The sequence below is a fragment of the Symphalangus syndactylus genome, chromosome 12 (genome assembly GCF_028878055.3).
Source record: "Symphalangus syndactylus isolate Jambi chromosome 12, NHGRI_mSymSyn1-v2.1_pri, whole genome shotgun sequence".
Lineage (NCBI taxonomy): Eukaryota > Metazoa > Chordata > Mammalia > Primates > Hylobatidae > Symphalangus > Symphalangus syndactylus.
Window position 1 is genome coordinate 42,619,516 of NC_072441.2, and position 12,890 is coordinate 42,632,405.

A 12,890-nucleotide genomic window follows, 5' to 3' on the forward strand; every position below is an offset into this window, starting at 1 on the left:
GTGGAGCCAGTAATCAACACAAGCATCTCTCACCAAAGTCAAGTCTGTCTGAAGCCAAGGCTTTTGTTCTTCATTAGAGTTAGCAAACTTGTCTCTGTTTCTAGTCTATCCTTTCGGCAGTGTAGATTTTCTTCATTGCATATCACACTAATAATAAAAGGCAACATATTGAGATTGACTTATGTACTGGAGTTGTATTAACTCCTTTAATTCTCACATAGCGCTGCAAGGTTGATACCGTTAACGCATATTTTACAGGTGAGCAATCTGAGACCCAGCAAAGTTAAATAACTTGCTCACAGTCACAGAACTACTAAGTGGTCTGGGATTAAGATTTAACCTGTTTGGGCCGGGTGCCATGGCTCACGCCTGTAATCCCAGCACTTTGAGAGGCCGAGGTAGGTGGATCACGAGGTCAGGAGATGGAGACCATCCTGGTCTAACTCGGTGAAACCCCATCTCTACTAAAAAAAAAAAAAAATTAGCCGGGCATGGTGGCGGGTGCCTGTGGTCCCAGCTACTCGGGAGGCTGAGGCAGGAGAATGGCGTGAACCCAGGAGGCGGAGCTTGCAGTGAGTGGAGATCGCACCACTGCACTCCAGCCTGGGCAAGAAAGCGAGACTCCATCTCAAAAAAAAAAAAAAGATTTAACCTGTTTGTTCTACAAACATTTATTGAGTGTGCATGCATACTCAAGGCAGTTTGATCCCAGTGCTTTTCTTTTTAGCAACTGTACAGGTTGAATATCCTTTATCTGAAATACTTGGGACCAGAAGTATTTTAGATTCCAAACCTTTTTTCAGATCTTAGAATCTTTGCATTTAAAAATGCAAACTGATTGAGCATCTGAAAAATTTGAAATCCCAAATCCTCCAATGAGCATTGCCTTTCATTGTCATATTTGTGCTCAGAAAGTTTCAGATTTTGGAGCTTTTCAGGTTAGGGATACTCAGCCTGTACTGCCTGATGTGATCTAATCCCTACCCCTCCTTACACCAATACCCTTTAGTACCAGCCTATAACTTACAAGTTAAAGACCAAATTCTACTCCAAGTCATGCTAAGCTCCTCATGACTTATCTCTGCCCATGTTTTCATTCTTATTTTTCACAGCATTTCTACTTATATTCTAGGCTTTAACTATATGAAACTGTTTCCTATCCCTATGATGTACTATATACTTCCTTACCTTTGTATGTTTTTCCCCTCTGATTACTTTGTCCTCTCCTTTAATCTTTAGATATAGCTGTCAAAACCCAATTTGAGCAATTATGATATTTTTTGATCTTCCTACTACCTTTCCCTTACAAAAAAATTGGTCAGCTCTCTGTTTTGTGTCATTGTGCATATTGTATATGCCACCATATTGCCAATATTGATTTACATTTCTGTCTCCCAAAATTTCCCTCTTCCAAAGTAAAACTATGAACTTTTTGAGAGCAGGACCATATGTTACTTATCTTTGTATCTCTATCACAGAAGACACTTAGTATACATATTCACTAAGTGTTAATGGGATGAATGAAAATAACTAAAACTGAAAAGGAGCTTTGCTCAACCTTTTTTTTTTTTTTTTTTTTTTTTTGCTGCAGCATACCCAAAGAATACAACACACTCTAGTCAATACAGTCATTCCCAAATAGACACAGGTCAGAATCTGAGAAGGGAGGGCAGATATAAATTTGAAAATGTCAGGACCGGGCGCAGTGGCTCACGCCTGTAATCCCACCACTTTGAGAGGCTGAGGCAGGCAGATCACCTGAGATCAGGAGTTCAAGACCAGCCTGGCCCACATGGCGAAACCCCATCTCTACTAAAAATATAAAAATTAGCCATGCGTGGTGGCGAGCGCCTGTAATCCCAGCTACTCAGGAGGCTGAGGCAGGAGAATCACTTGAACCTGGGAGGCGGAGGTTGTGGTGAGCTGAGATCGCACCATTGCACTCCAGCCTGGGCAACAAGAGCAAAACTCTGTCTTAAAAAAAAAAAGAAAAGAAAATGTCTGCCGGGCGTGGTGGCTCACGCCTATAATCCCAGCACTTTGGAAGGCTGAGGCGGGCAGATCACGAGGTCAAGAGATCAAGACCATCCTTGCCAACATGGTGAAACCATGTCTCTACTAAATATACAAAAATTAGCTGGGTATGGTGGTGCATACCTGTAGTCCCAGCTACTCAGGAGGCTGAGGCAGGAGAATCTCTTGAATCTGGGAGGCAGAAGTTGCAGTGAGCAGAGATTGCGCCACTGCACTCCAGCCTGGTGACAGAGACTCCGTCTCAAAAAAAAAAAAAAAAAAAAAAAAAAAAAAAAAAAAGAGAATGTCTTCCTTACCTACTCTCATCTCACTCTACACAACTGAATCTGATGTAATTCTCTGTGCCTCACTTATAATTAGGAAATCTCTGCTCTACAACATAGTATAGGCATTTTAGCTTTTTCTTACCTCTCTGATCTGTAAATTAATACTCAAGGCCTCCATTTAGCACTGTGAGAAATGTAATAGAGACCAGGCACAGTGGCTCATGCCTGTAATCCCAGCACTTTGGGAGGCTGACGTGGGAGAATGGTTTGAGACTAGCCTGGGCAACACAGCGAGACCTCATCTCTATTCTATAAATAAATGCACACAAAAAAGAAAACAACTTTAAAAATTAATGAAATTTTAAGAAAAAATTTTAAAAAGAAATGCTAAAGAATGCAGAAGCACCAGAGGTATTCCTTCCATAAAGGACCCTAAGGCCTGATAGGTTAAAAATAAATTGAGACAAAATAAAAAACTATTAAATTGTATTTCAGAAGCTTAGGGAATAATAATTCTACCAACATGAGCTTGCATACAAAATTTTAAAATACATGAGGATATAGCCACCATGACCAAGCAGAAGCAGATAATGGGATTATTAAATATATAATATAAAATATTTTAAAGTTTGTGTTTAAATATTTAAATGATTATAGTATTTAAAGAATAGAGGAGTTTGAAAACATGAGCAAAGGATGGGTGATGAGCCAAAAAGACTAAGCAGAGTTTTTAAATAAATAAATGAAATTATAGATGTCTGAAATTTGCTTCAAATAATTATGGGGGAAAGGTGGAGATGAAACATTATTGACCATTATTGATAAACTGTTGATGCTGATGACAAAGAGAACCAAGTAGAACTAAAAAATAGGAAATATAACTTCTGAAATGGAAAACTAAGAGGATATGTTAAAGAAAAGAAGAGAGAGTTAGTGGCCTGAAAGAGTTAAAGAAGTTGCCCGGAATTACAACACAAAAAGATTAAGAGATGAAAAATATGAAATAAAGATTAAGAGACATGAAGGATAAACTAAGAATGAATGACTAACACACGGAGTGGAGTTCCAGAAGTAGGGATTAGAAGGAATGGGGCAGAGGCCACGTCTGAAGGAATAATAGCCAGTAACTTCCAGAATGATGACAACCATGAGTCCTCAGATTTGAGAACATAAGTTCCTACAAGGATACATAAAAAGATAGCTGCATTAAAAAAACCTTGGGGAAAAAATGTGGGCTGGATTTAAAGGATGCCTTTTTAGAAGAGATGGATGTTTAACTTGCCCTTGATGAGGCGAATTTGGACTGGTATGGGGGAAAGAATAGTAGGAAAACCTTATATAACAATATAGGTTTGAGTTGGAGAATAAGATACAAGATTAGAAATAGAAACTATATATGTAAAGACATGGAGGCAGAAAAGTATACAATAGGCTTGGAATAATTAGGAGTCTTTGGAACTTTTTATATGATGTGGATTGACATAGGAAGCAGTTGCGCATAGTTGATAGAGCATAGTAGTTTCTATCATAGTTTTTGTCTTTCCTATAAAGGGAGCAGAGGCAGTAACCCACATCTATAGTAGGCCGACTTTTCCTGCCAAGATCATAGCCTTATATTCTCCATTATCTCTGTCTCCTACTGTTCTATTTCTCATCCTCCCATATGATCCCAAAGTTTCCCTCTTTTTGTCACATTTGTTCCAGCTGGAGAATCACTCTCATTGGACTGCTGAACTGAAAACATGTATTATTGTTTCTTGAGGTGGTGGTTTTCTGTTTTTCCCCAGTGGATTCCAGTCTCCTTCCTTCCCTGTGCTACCCTGTTTATGAGCTGATGACTACAAAGTTTACTCGAATTACTTGGCTCTGACTTATAGAATGAGAGACACTGTTAGGAGATCCAAGAGCCAGGAGGAAAGGAAAGTAGCAGTGTGTATTTCCCTTTCTCCTTCCTTGCCTTGCCTTGCTTTTCACAACAGCGTTCATCTATGGCCGCCAACTCCTGTTGGATAGTTCCTTTTTTAAGATTTAGTCTAAATCAGATTCTGGGAATGATTTAAGTTCCTCTTGCCCCTTCAGGCTAAGCGTGATAATGGATTTCTACTGTTGCTTGTCCTCAGGTTCTTTTCATTCCTTGTTGGTTTAACTTTAATCACATCTCCATAAGTAGCCAATTTTAGTAACTCTCTTTAGTTAAACTCTTTCAGTGTACTATGTGCATGCTACTAGGACCCTAACTGATAAATTTCCAAAGCCTATGTTGTCCTCAGAAGCACATTGAAGACCAGTGAGTATCATCTCTTGTGTACACATTTGCAGAAATCTCATCTTTCTTCAGCTCTTGAGTTTTCCAGGTATTGAGTTTATTCTCTTTTTTAGTGGCGACAGAAAGCTTTTTTGACCTTTCTTTTGTTTTTGGCAGTGGAGCCTGGTTCTCATTTTCTTCTTTTGCCCTTTTCATTTCAGCAGTGGAGCCCAGCTCTCCATTACTTCTATCAAAGTTTCCAGACTTTCTCAGTTCAGTGTCCTCAGTGTCCTTGTAATGTTTCTGCAGTGTGTCCCTAGACCTAAAGAAATACTCAACAGTTCCATTTATTAAGAAGTGCTTACTAGTTAGTATTTAAGTCTTAAAACAGGAGTTTTTGAAAAATACAAATACTGAGAGAAAACGTAACATTTTTATTCCATTAGTACATAATTACAATTAACTAATGGGACATGTCTGCCTGTTGTACACTATATAACTTCCCACATCTTGGGATCATAAGGCTAACTGCACTCTCATGTCTTCTTCCACAGTGATTCTTCATAGGAAGTTGCTTTTTATTATTGTTGAAAACCCACCTTAGCAAGGATATGACATCACCAGAAGGAATATGGAATGTTCTAATGTTGAAACTATGAACTACCTTGTGCTAGTAGTTCTCACAGTGTCCCATAGATGTCGCTGTGTTCCCTATGAAAAGTGAAAGTACTCTCTGGCACCCTAGGGCTCCTCAGCGAACACTTTGAGAACCTCAGCATTCTTTGCGCTAATTATTTTATGTTAGATGTGTACTGTTCTTTTCTCAGTTGCAATACATATTTTAATTTGTTGCTTTCTACCACACATAAGGCTGATGCAGTCTCTTACCTTTTTTGTTTACTTTCAGATCTTAGACTTCAGATAAGACATGCAGATTCTTTAAGTCTACCAAGCAGTTTTCTCTTTGATTCCAGATTCAATTCATAATAAGACAAACTGAAACACAAGTTGGGACAGTACCTGTCTCAGCTCGTACTGCTCAGCTTTTTTTGGTGGCAGTTTTACTCCGTCTAGAATATTGTTGCTCCTAGAGTTTGAAATTATCTAACAGCATATCCTTGCCTTATAGAACTGACCTGCTTCATCTAGAAAATTGCCGGCATACCAGCAATCACACTTGCGTTTTAAATTCTAAACATTGGGCCGGGCACGGTGGCTCACGACTGTAATCTCAGCACTTTGGGAGGCCAAGACGGGTGGATCACCTGAGGTCAGGAGTTCGAGGCCAGCCTAGCCAACATGGCAAAACCCCATCTCTACTAAAAATAGAAAAATTAGCCATGTGTGGTGGTGGGTACCTGTAATCTCAGCTACTCGGGAGGCTGAGGCAGGAGAATTACTTGAACCCGGGAGGCAGAGGTTGCAGTGAGCTGAGATTGCACCATTGCACTCCAGCCTGGGCAACAAGAGTGAAACCCCACCTCAAAAAACAAAAAATAATAAAAACTAAATGGTAAACATTAGTGATATCTTCTTATGTAGAAGCTTCAGTCTATCTGTATGGTACCTTGTTTTTCAGATACCATGTGACTGGTTTACTTATTCAAACCATGCTGGATGTTAGGATTTAAAGTGGGATTGAACACAAGTGGTGGAGTACTGACATAAAATATCTCTAGATCACAGCCACCCTCCCACTTATGTTGTGAAGAAAGTAACACTCACTGGGAACAGTGCAAAGTAACAAAAAATGAAGAGCTTTATATGTAAAATGTTAGAAACAGATAATCGGTGCCGTGAAGAAAAGTCAGCACGGAGACAAAGGATCTCTCAGCAAGGCAATCTTTACTTTCTGCAGAAAGGGTGCCCCTCGCAGATGGAACAATTGTGAGAGCACACCTGAACAAAGGAAAAGCAGACATATATATCCCTTATGCATTTGGGTTGTCCTTACTGCTGTGTCCTGCATCCGTTGGCTGGAGCTGGACCTCACTGTCTTAAACTGGTTACTGATTTGCTAATAACATAAAACTTTCCTAAATAGGTAAGTGCAAAGGAGAACAAAGAGGAAGAGGAAGTTGCTTATGAAAGGTTTAAGGAAGCAACAACATTTCCAAATAAGGAAGGGGCATAAGCTGTGAGCTAAGACTTTCCTGGGCCTGTCCAGACATGCTTGAGTAAGCCAAAGCAACTAACTGGGCTAAAGTGTAAAAACTAATAGTTGATAGGAAGCTTTAGAGTAAGGAGCTATTATTCCTAGTGTCTTTTATTTTATTTTTAAATCAAGACGAGCTTTGAAGAGGAACTTTTCTACTTTCTACATTAAACTTTAATGTAGAATGTAGAATTCTAGGAAAGCTAGCTTAAGGTCTGTGAGGTGACTTATCCCAAATCTCAGATCTGTAACATACTTTATTTTAATTTTAATTTTTATTTTTTTGAGACAGGGTCTCGCTGTGTTGCCCAGGCTAGAGTATAGTGGCATGATCTTGGCTCACTGCAACCTCCGCCTCCTGGGTTTAAGTGATTCTCATGCCTTAGCCTCCTAAGTAGCTGGGACCACAGGCACATGCACCATGCCTGGCTAACTTTTGTATTTTTAGTAGAAATGGGGTTTCACTATGTTGGCCATGCTAGTCTCGAACTCCTGACCTCAAGTGATTCACCCACCTCAGCCTCCCAAAGTGCTGGGATTACAGGCATGAGCCACCTTGCCCGGCCTGTAATGTACTTTAGTTTGAAGCATGGAATGAAAAGACAGAGGAAAGAGAAATTAGTCAATATGTTAGTTTTACCAGAGTGGCTGGAATAAATAGCAAATGAGGTGATTGGACCTTCTCTTATTCACAGTAAGACAAAATCTTACCATTTTAGCCAGTGTAAAAGTGTAATAAGAACTTCTAACAAGTACTAATTCTGTCTCTAGCATATGTGCATCTTGCATCTTCCTGATTCATAACAAGTCTTCTTGCAACAGTGGAAGAAGGCAGGAGAAAGTAGACCTCTCTTCCTCCAATCTAAAAAAATGGAGTCTAAATTACCAATCCTGACATGATTCTTCCTCCAGTTTATTTCACAAAATAACTGCTTCCAAAATACTTAACACTTTTAACTTGAATAGAATATTACAGCCTTAGTACCCCATCCCTTCTATATGCCATTTGCTAGTCGTAATTATATTCTCCTCATACTTCTTTCATGACAATTCTCTCCCATGTTAATTATGAGTCAGAGAAGAAATGAGGTGGAAGGCCCTGAGATCACATTCTCGCTGCCATAGATGTATTTTTCTAATTCTTTTCCTGTTTGACTATGAAACCCTCTGGCACATTGTGTTTTGATTCATTTCTTTTCATGTTACATTTTTTATAGGTGTTTTTTGTGTTCATTAGCATAACTAGATATATAATTTAAGGTCAATAGATTTTTTTTTACTGTTTATACCAAGACCTTACATAATAAGATGCATACGTTTATAAATTGAAATTTGTTATATAAAATAAGTAATTTATTGCTTTGTAGAGCCTTAAAGGAGAAACATTTATCTCTTTTTGTGGATGGTGTACAGAAGCCTGAAAAACAAAATAATAGAAAAGTCCAGTTCTTTATGATTAAAATGTATATACCTTAAAACATATAGGGAGAGGTCAGTATATGGATTGACCACAGCTTAGGAACTATGTTCTACAGGTGCATTTAAGCACTGGTTATTAAAACCTTAAATATATTTTGCCACATAAGCATTATTTTCAATGTCTACTGTGTCTTCTCTCATACGGCTTTGGTATAATTAATTTGTCCCTGGTTTTTGAACGTTCAAATTCTTGCTAATTTGCTTTTTAAATTATGTTTTATTGTCATAATAAATGAATATCTTTCTGTATAAAGCTTGGTCTGAATTTTCCCTTTCTGCCCTACATACCCAGAATGGGTCTTGCTACCCAGTGGTATTCTTTTGAAAATTAAATGACCTAATATTCTTAAAGTGCTTATTAGCACAATATGTGGCACATTGTGAGTACAGAATAAATGCTATTTGCAGAACTTTTTCTGGCTCAGCAATGAGATGAAGAAATAAAAAGGTTTCAAATGAGTTATTTGAAGCAAGCATTGGGGTAGTAACATAGCACATGATGGCAAATAGAGGAGGGAAATCCAAAAGATTGAAGCTGTAAGAGAAGGAGTTTTGGTGGTTATTCATCTGTATTAGTTGTTCCCAGTTGTGTATTCTTTAAGTATACTTTAGGAATACCTTAGCTGGAAAATGTCACAATGTAAGTTTTGTTTCTTTGAATTAAAATGTGTAAGTTTGATAAAGTAATGTAGAATTGAGAAACATTACAAACCTCTTTAAAACAGTGTGACCTTTGTGTAATTTTTGTTTATTTGTATTTCATATTTTTTGTGATATTTTATTCAAGTGTGTGTCCAATGATGTCTTTTCTGTTTTCTTTATTATTTTTTTTAATTATCCTAGTCACGTGAACTGGAAATTTCAGTTTATTGGCGTGATTGGCGGTCTCTGTGTGCTGTAAAATTTCTGAGGTTAGAAGATTTTTTAGACAACCAACGGCATGGCATGTGTCTCTATTTGGAACCACAGGGTACTTTATTTGCAGAGGTAATAAATGTATTTTATTAAATGTGCATAACTACAATTGAAATTACATATGTAGGCAGCATAATATAGAAGTAGAAAGAGTGTTAGGCTGAAAGACAGATGACTTGAGTTCTTGGCTGAGCTATGCCACTGAATAGGTATGTGACTTTGAGACAAATCAATTATTCTTCCTAGGTCCGTTTTCTCATCTAGAAAATGAGGGGCTGGACTAGACTGTAACTAAGATTCTCTTAAGCTTTAAAATTTTATAAGTTTAGTGGATTTCATGAACCATAAATCCAATGCTATTTTCATGTCAACTTGAATTTTCTTCACTGCAGGTTACCTTTTTTAATCCAGTTATCGAAAGAAGACCAAAACTTCAAAGACAAAAGAAAATTTTTTCAAAGCAACAAGGTAATTACTAACAATCAAATACGTAGCATTTTGATATTTTCTTAAACAATCTAATTACCATTTAAAAAGTAATAGCCATCTGTGTGGTTTTTTTGTTGTTGTTTATTCATTTATTTCTAACTTCTTATTAAGGAATATTTTAAATGTATCCATAAGTGGAGAGACTAGTGAAATGTACAATCACCCAGCTTCAACAATTACCAACTCATGGCCAATTTTATTTTATCCATATGCCATCCTCTCACTACTTTCTCAAATTTGAAGCAAACCCAGACATCATACTGATTTATTCATAATTATTATAATTTATATCTAAAAGATAAGATTTCTTTTTAAAACCTTAACCACATTTCACTACTAGACTTAAAGAGAAAAAAACAATTTCTCACCTATTTGTTTTTAAAACTACGTGTGCTATTTTGCACTAGCCTTTACTAGCAAATAGTAAAAAGCTAGTTTTTGTAAGTGACAAATTTTGTTTGTTCTTCATAGATTATAAACTAATGGATAAGAATTTTTAAATTATGGCTTTTGGTTATACATAAAGAAATTACTTGCTCTATTTTTGTTATTTTCAATATCTACAGGCAAAACATTTCTCAGAGCTCCTCAAATGAATATTAATATTGCCACTTGGGGAAGGCTAGTAAGAAGAGCTATTCCTACAGTAAATCATTCTGGCACCTTCAGCCCTCAAGCTCCTGTGCCTACTACAGTGCCAGTGGTTGATGTACGCATCCCTGAACTAGCACCTCCAGCTAGGTATGTGTCTGAGATTTTAAGCGTCTCTTATACAAAGTTATTGGGACATTCTTAACATACTGATTATAGCAGGTGTACTGAGTCTTGTTTTTTTCCCAAGCAGTATTTTGAAAGTAGTGTTCTGTTTACTTAAAAAGTAAATTGTTTGCTTTAATTTTAAAGCTGTTTAAAATACAGACTTTCTATTACTGTTTTGGTGAGTTACTTTATCTTCTATAAGTGATTCTACAGTAACCAAATTGGACTTTGATCTTGAGCCTGAACCTCCTCCAGCCCCACCACGAGTTTCTTCCCTTGGAGAAATAGATGAATCTTCTGAATTAAGAGTTTTGGATACACCAGGACAGGCAAGCCATTTTAAACCATGCATTCCTCTTCACCGAATGAATTAGCAGTAAAAGCATCATAGTGAATAAGGCGTGTCTTTCCATTTAAAATTGCCACTGAACTGTGAATTTATGGTTTTTTGTTTGTTTTTTGTTTTTGTTTTTGTTTTTTGAGACGGAGTTTCACTCTTGTTGCCCAGGCTGGAGTGCAATGGCATGATCTCGGCTCACTGCAACCTCCGCCTCCCGGGTTCAAGCGATTCTCTTGCAAGCCATTCTCCTATCTCAGCCTCCCAAGTAACTGGGGTTACAGGCACATGCCACCATGCCCGGCTAATTTTTGTATTTTCAGTAGAGATGGGATTTCATTATATTGGTCAGGCTGGTCTTAAACTCCTGACCTCGGGTGATCAGCCCGCCTCGGCTTTCCAAAGTGCTGGAATTACAGGCATGAGCCACTGCGCCCAGCCGAATTTATGTTTCTTATGGTCTAGTCTCAACTAAATTAGATTGAGTTGGTAGGAGATAACCAACTTCTTAATGTTGGCATGAAATTTATATTAGCCTCTGGATGCTCATGGTCCAGAAGAGATAGAATAGGGTGCTTAAACTAGAGGTAACATAGGAGTGTGGTTGATACTACATGACATACTGCCTGAAATACTATTATTTTTCTAACTTGATTAACATACATAATAATGTGTTAGTTTTTCATTGTTTGGTTTTGTTTTGTTTTGAGATGGAGTTTTGCTCTTGTTGCCCAGGCTGGAGTGCAATGGCACGATCTTGGCTCACTGCAACTTCTGCCTCCTGGGTTCAAGTGATTCCCTTGCCTCAGCTTCCCTAGTAGCTGGGATTACAGGCATGTACCACCACGCCCACTAGTTTTGTATTTTTAGTAGGGATGGGGTTTCTCCATGCTGATCAGGCTGGTCTCGAACTCCTGACCTCAGGTGAGCCGCCTGCCTCGGCCTCCCAAAGTGCTGGGATTACAGGCATGAGCCACCATGCCCAGCCCAGTTTTTCGTCTTTTTTAGATAAGTTTAATATAAAAGTAATGGCTCTAGCTACTCGGGAGGCTGAGGTAGGAGGATTGCTTGAGGCCAGGAATTCAAGACCTCTCTAGGCAACATAGTGAGACCCGCCTCTAAAAAAAGAAAAAGAAAATTTTTTAAAGAATGAGTATCTGAATTTTACTTTTCACTCCAACATTTATATTGACTTTTGAAATGTTTTTCCTTAATTTTATCATTTATTATAAGTTGTTTTCTGGGTATTTCTATGGATTAACGTGTATTTAATATTTTACAGGATTCAGAGACTGCTTTTGATATTGAGAATGACAGAAATAGTATACTTCCAAAATCTCAATCTGAATACAAGCCTGATACTCCTCAGTCAGGCCTAGAATATAGTGGTATTCAAGAACTTGAGGACAGAAGGTAAAGAATATATACCAAGTTTTGCTACTACATGTTTGGTACCATACTTTATTGTCTTATTATTAATTGAAATTTCTCTTTTCAGATCTCAGCAAAGGTTTCAGTTTAATCTACAAGATTTCAGGTGTTGTGCTGTCTTGGGAAGAGGACATTTTGGAAAGGTAATCTTTTTGGAATTTTTTGGAATATCTACAACATTAATAACTCAAGTGGAAAATAATTATTTTAATTGTATTTCAGGTGCTTTTAGCTGAATATAAACACACAAATGAGATGTTTGCTATAAAAGCCTTAAAGAAAGGAGATATTGTGGCTCGAGATGAAGTAGACAGGTTAGTTTTTAAAAATGAAATTATTTTTCTGAATTTGTAAGTTAAGAGAACTGATGTATATATTACAACAGCAAAACTTTACAATTTTACAGTAATATGTGAAGAAATTAAATATAATGTATCTATATTTGACATATAAGGTAGACATTAGTTTTTCTTTTCTGCCTCTTCCTTTTTACCCTTCTTGTGACAATTAACTGGTTAATGGATACCAAAAAAAGATAGTGAAATGTTTAAACTAATTTTGTTAAGTTTTTTATATAAGAAATGTTAAAGTGTTTATATGGAATAGAAACTGTTAACTCATCTGTGGTTTGGTGGGGCTATATTTCATTCTATCTTAATGGAAATGACAAAAAGTCATTTACAAATAATCTATAGTTAACGGAATGGTTTAAAGTATTTTACAAAGCAGAATATGTTATCTTATTTTTTTCCCTTTATTTTTTTTAAAAAACATGTTTTT

At 37.2% G+C, this 12,890-nt stretch overlaps 1 protein-coding gene across 4 annotated transcripts in view; it reads left to right on the forward strand.

The window, feature by feature from the left end:
• Nucleotides 1-12,890, forward strand: part of PKN2 (protein kinase N2) — a 150,814-nt gene that overhangs the window by 110,072 nt on the left and 27,852 nt on the right. For 3 of the 4 annotated variants that reach the window (XR_010117462.1, XM_063625329.1, XM_063625330.1), the window contains exons 9-15: nucleotides 9,023-9,166; nucleotides 9,487-9,562; nucleotides 10,150-10,324; nucleotides 10,545-10,671; nucleotides 11,962-12,092; nucleotides 12,178-12,253; nucleotides 12,333-12,424. Coding sequence is in view for 3 of the 4 variants with exons in the window: in XM_063625329.1 (XP_063481399.1) it covers nucleotides 9,023-9,166; nucleotides 9,487-9,562; nucleotides 10,150-10,324; nucleotides 10,545-10,671; nucleotides 11,962-12,092; nucleotides 12,178-12,253; nucleotides 12,333-12,424 (821 nt within the window). In the remaining variant the exon portion in view is untranslated. The remainder of the gene's footprint in view (nucleotides 1-9,022; nucleotides 9,167-9,486; nucleotides 9,563-10,149; nucleotides 10,325-10,544; nucleotides 10,672-11,961; nucleotides 12,093-12,177; nucleotides 12,254-12,332; nucleotides 12,425-12,890) is intronic. The other variant, XM_063625331.1, reaches the window with a different exon arrangement.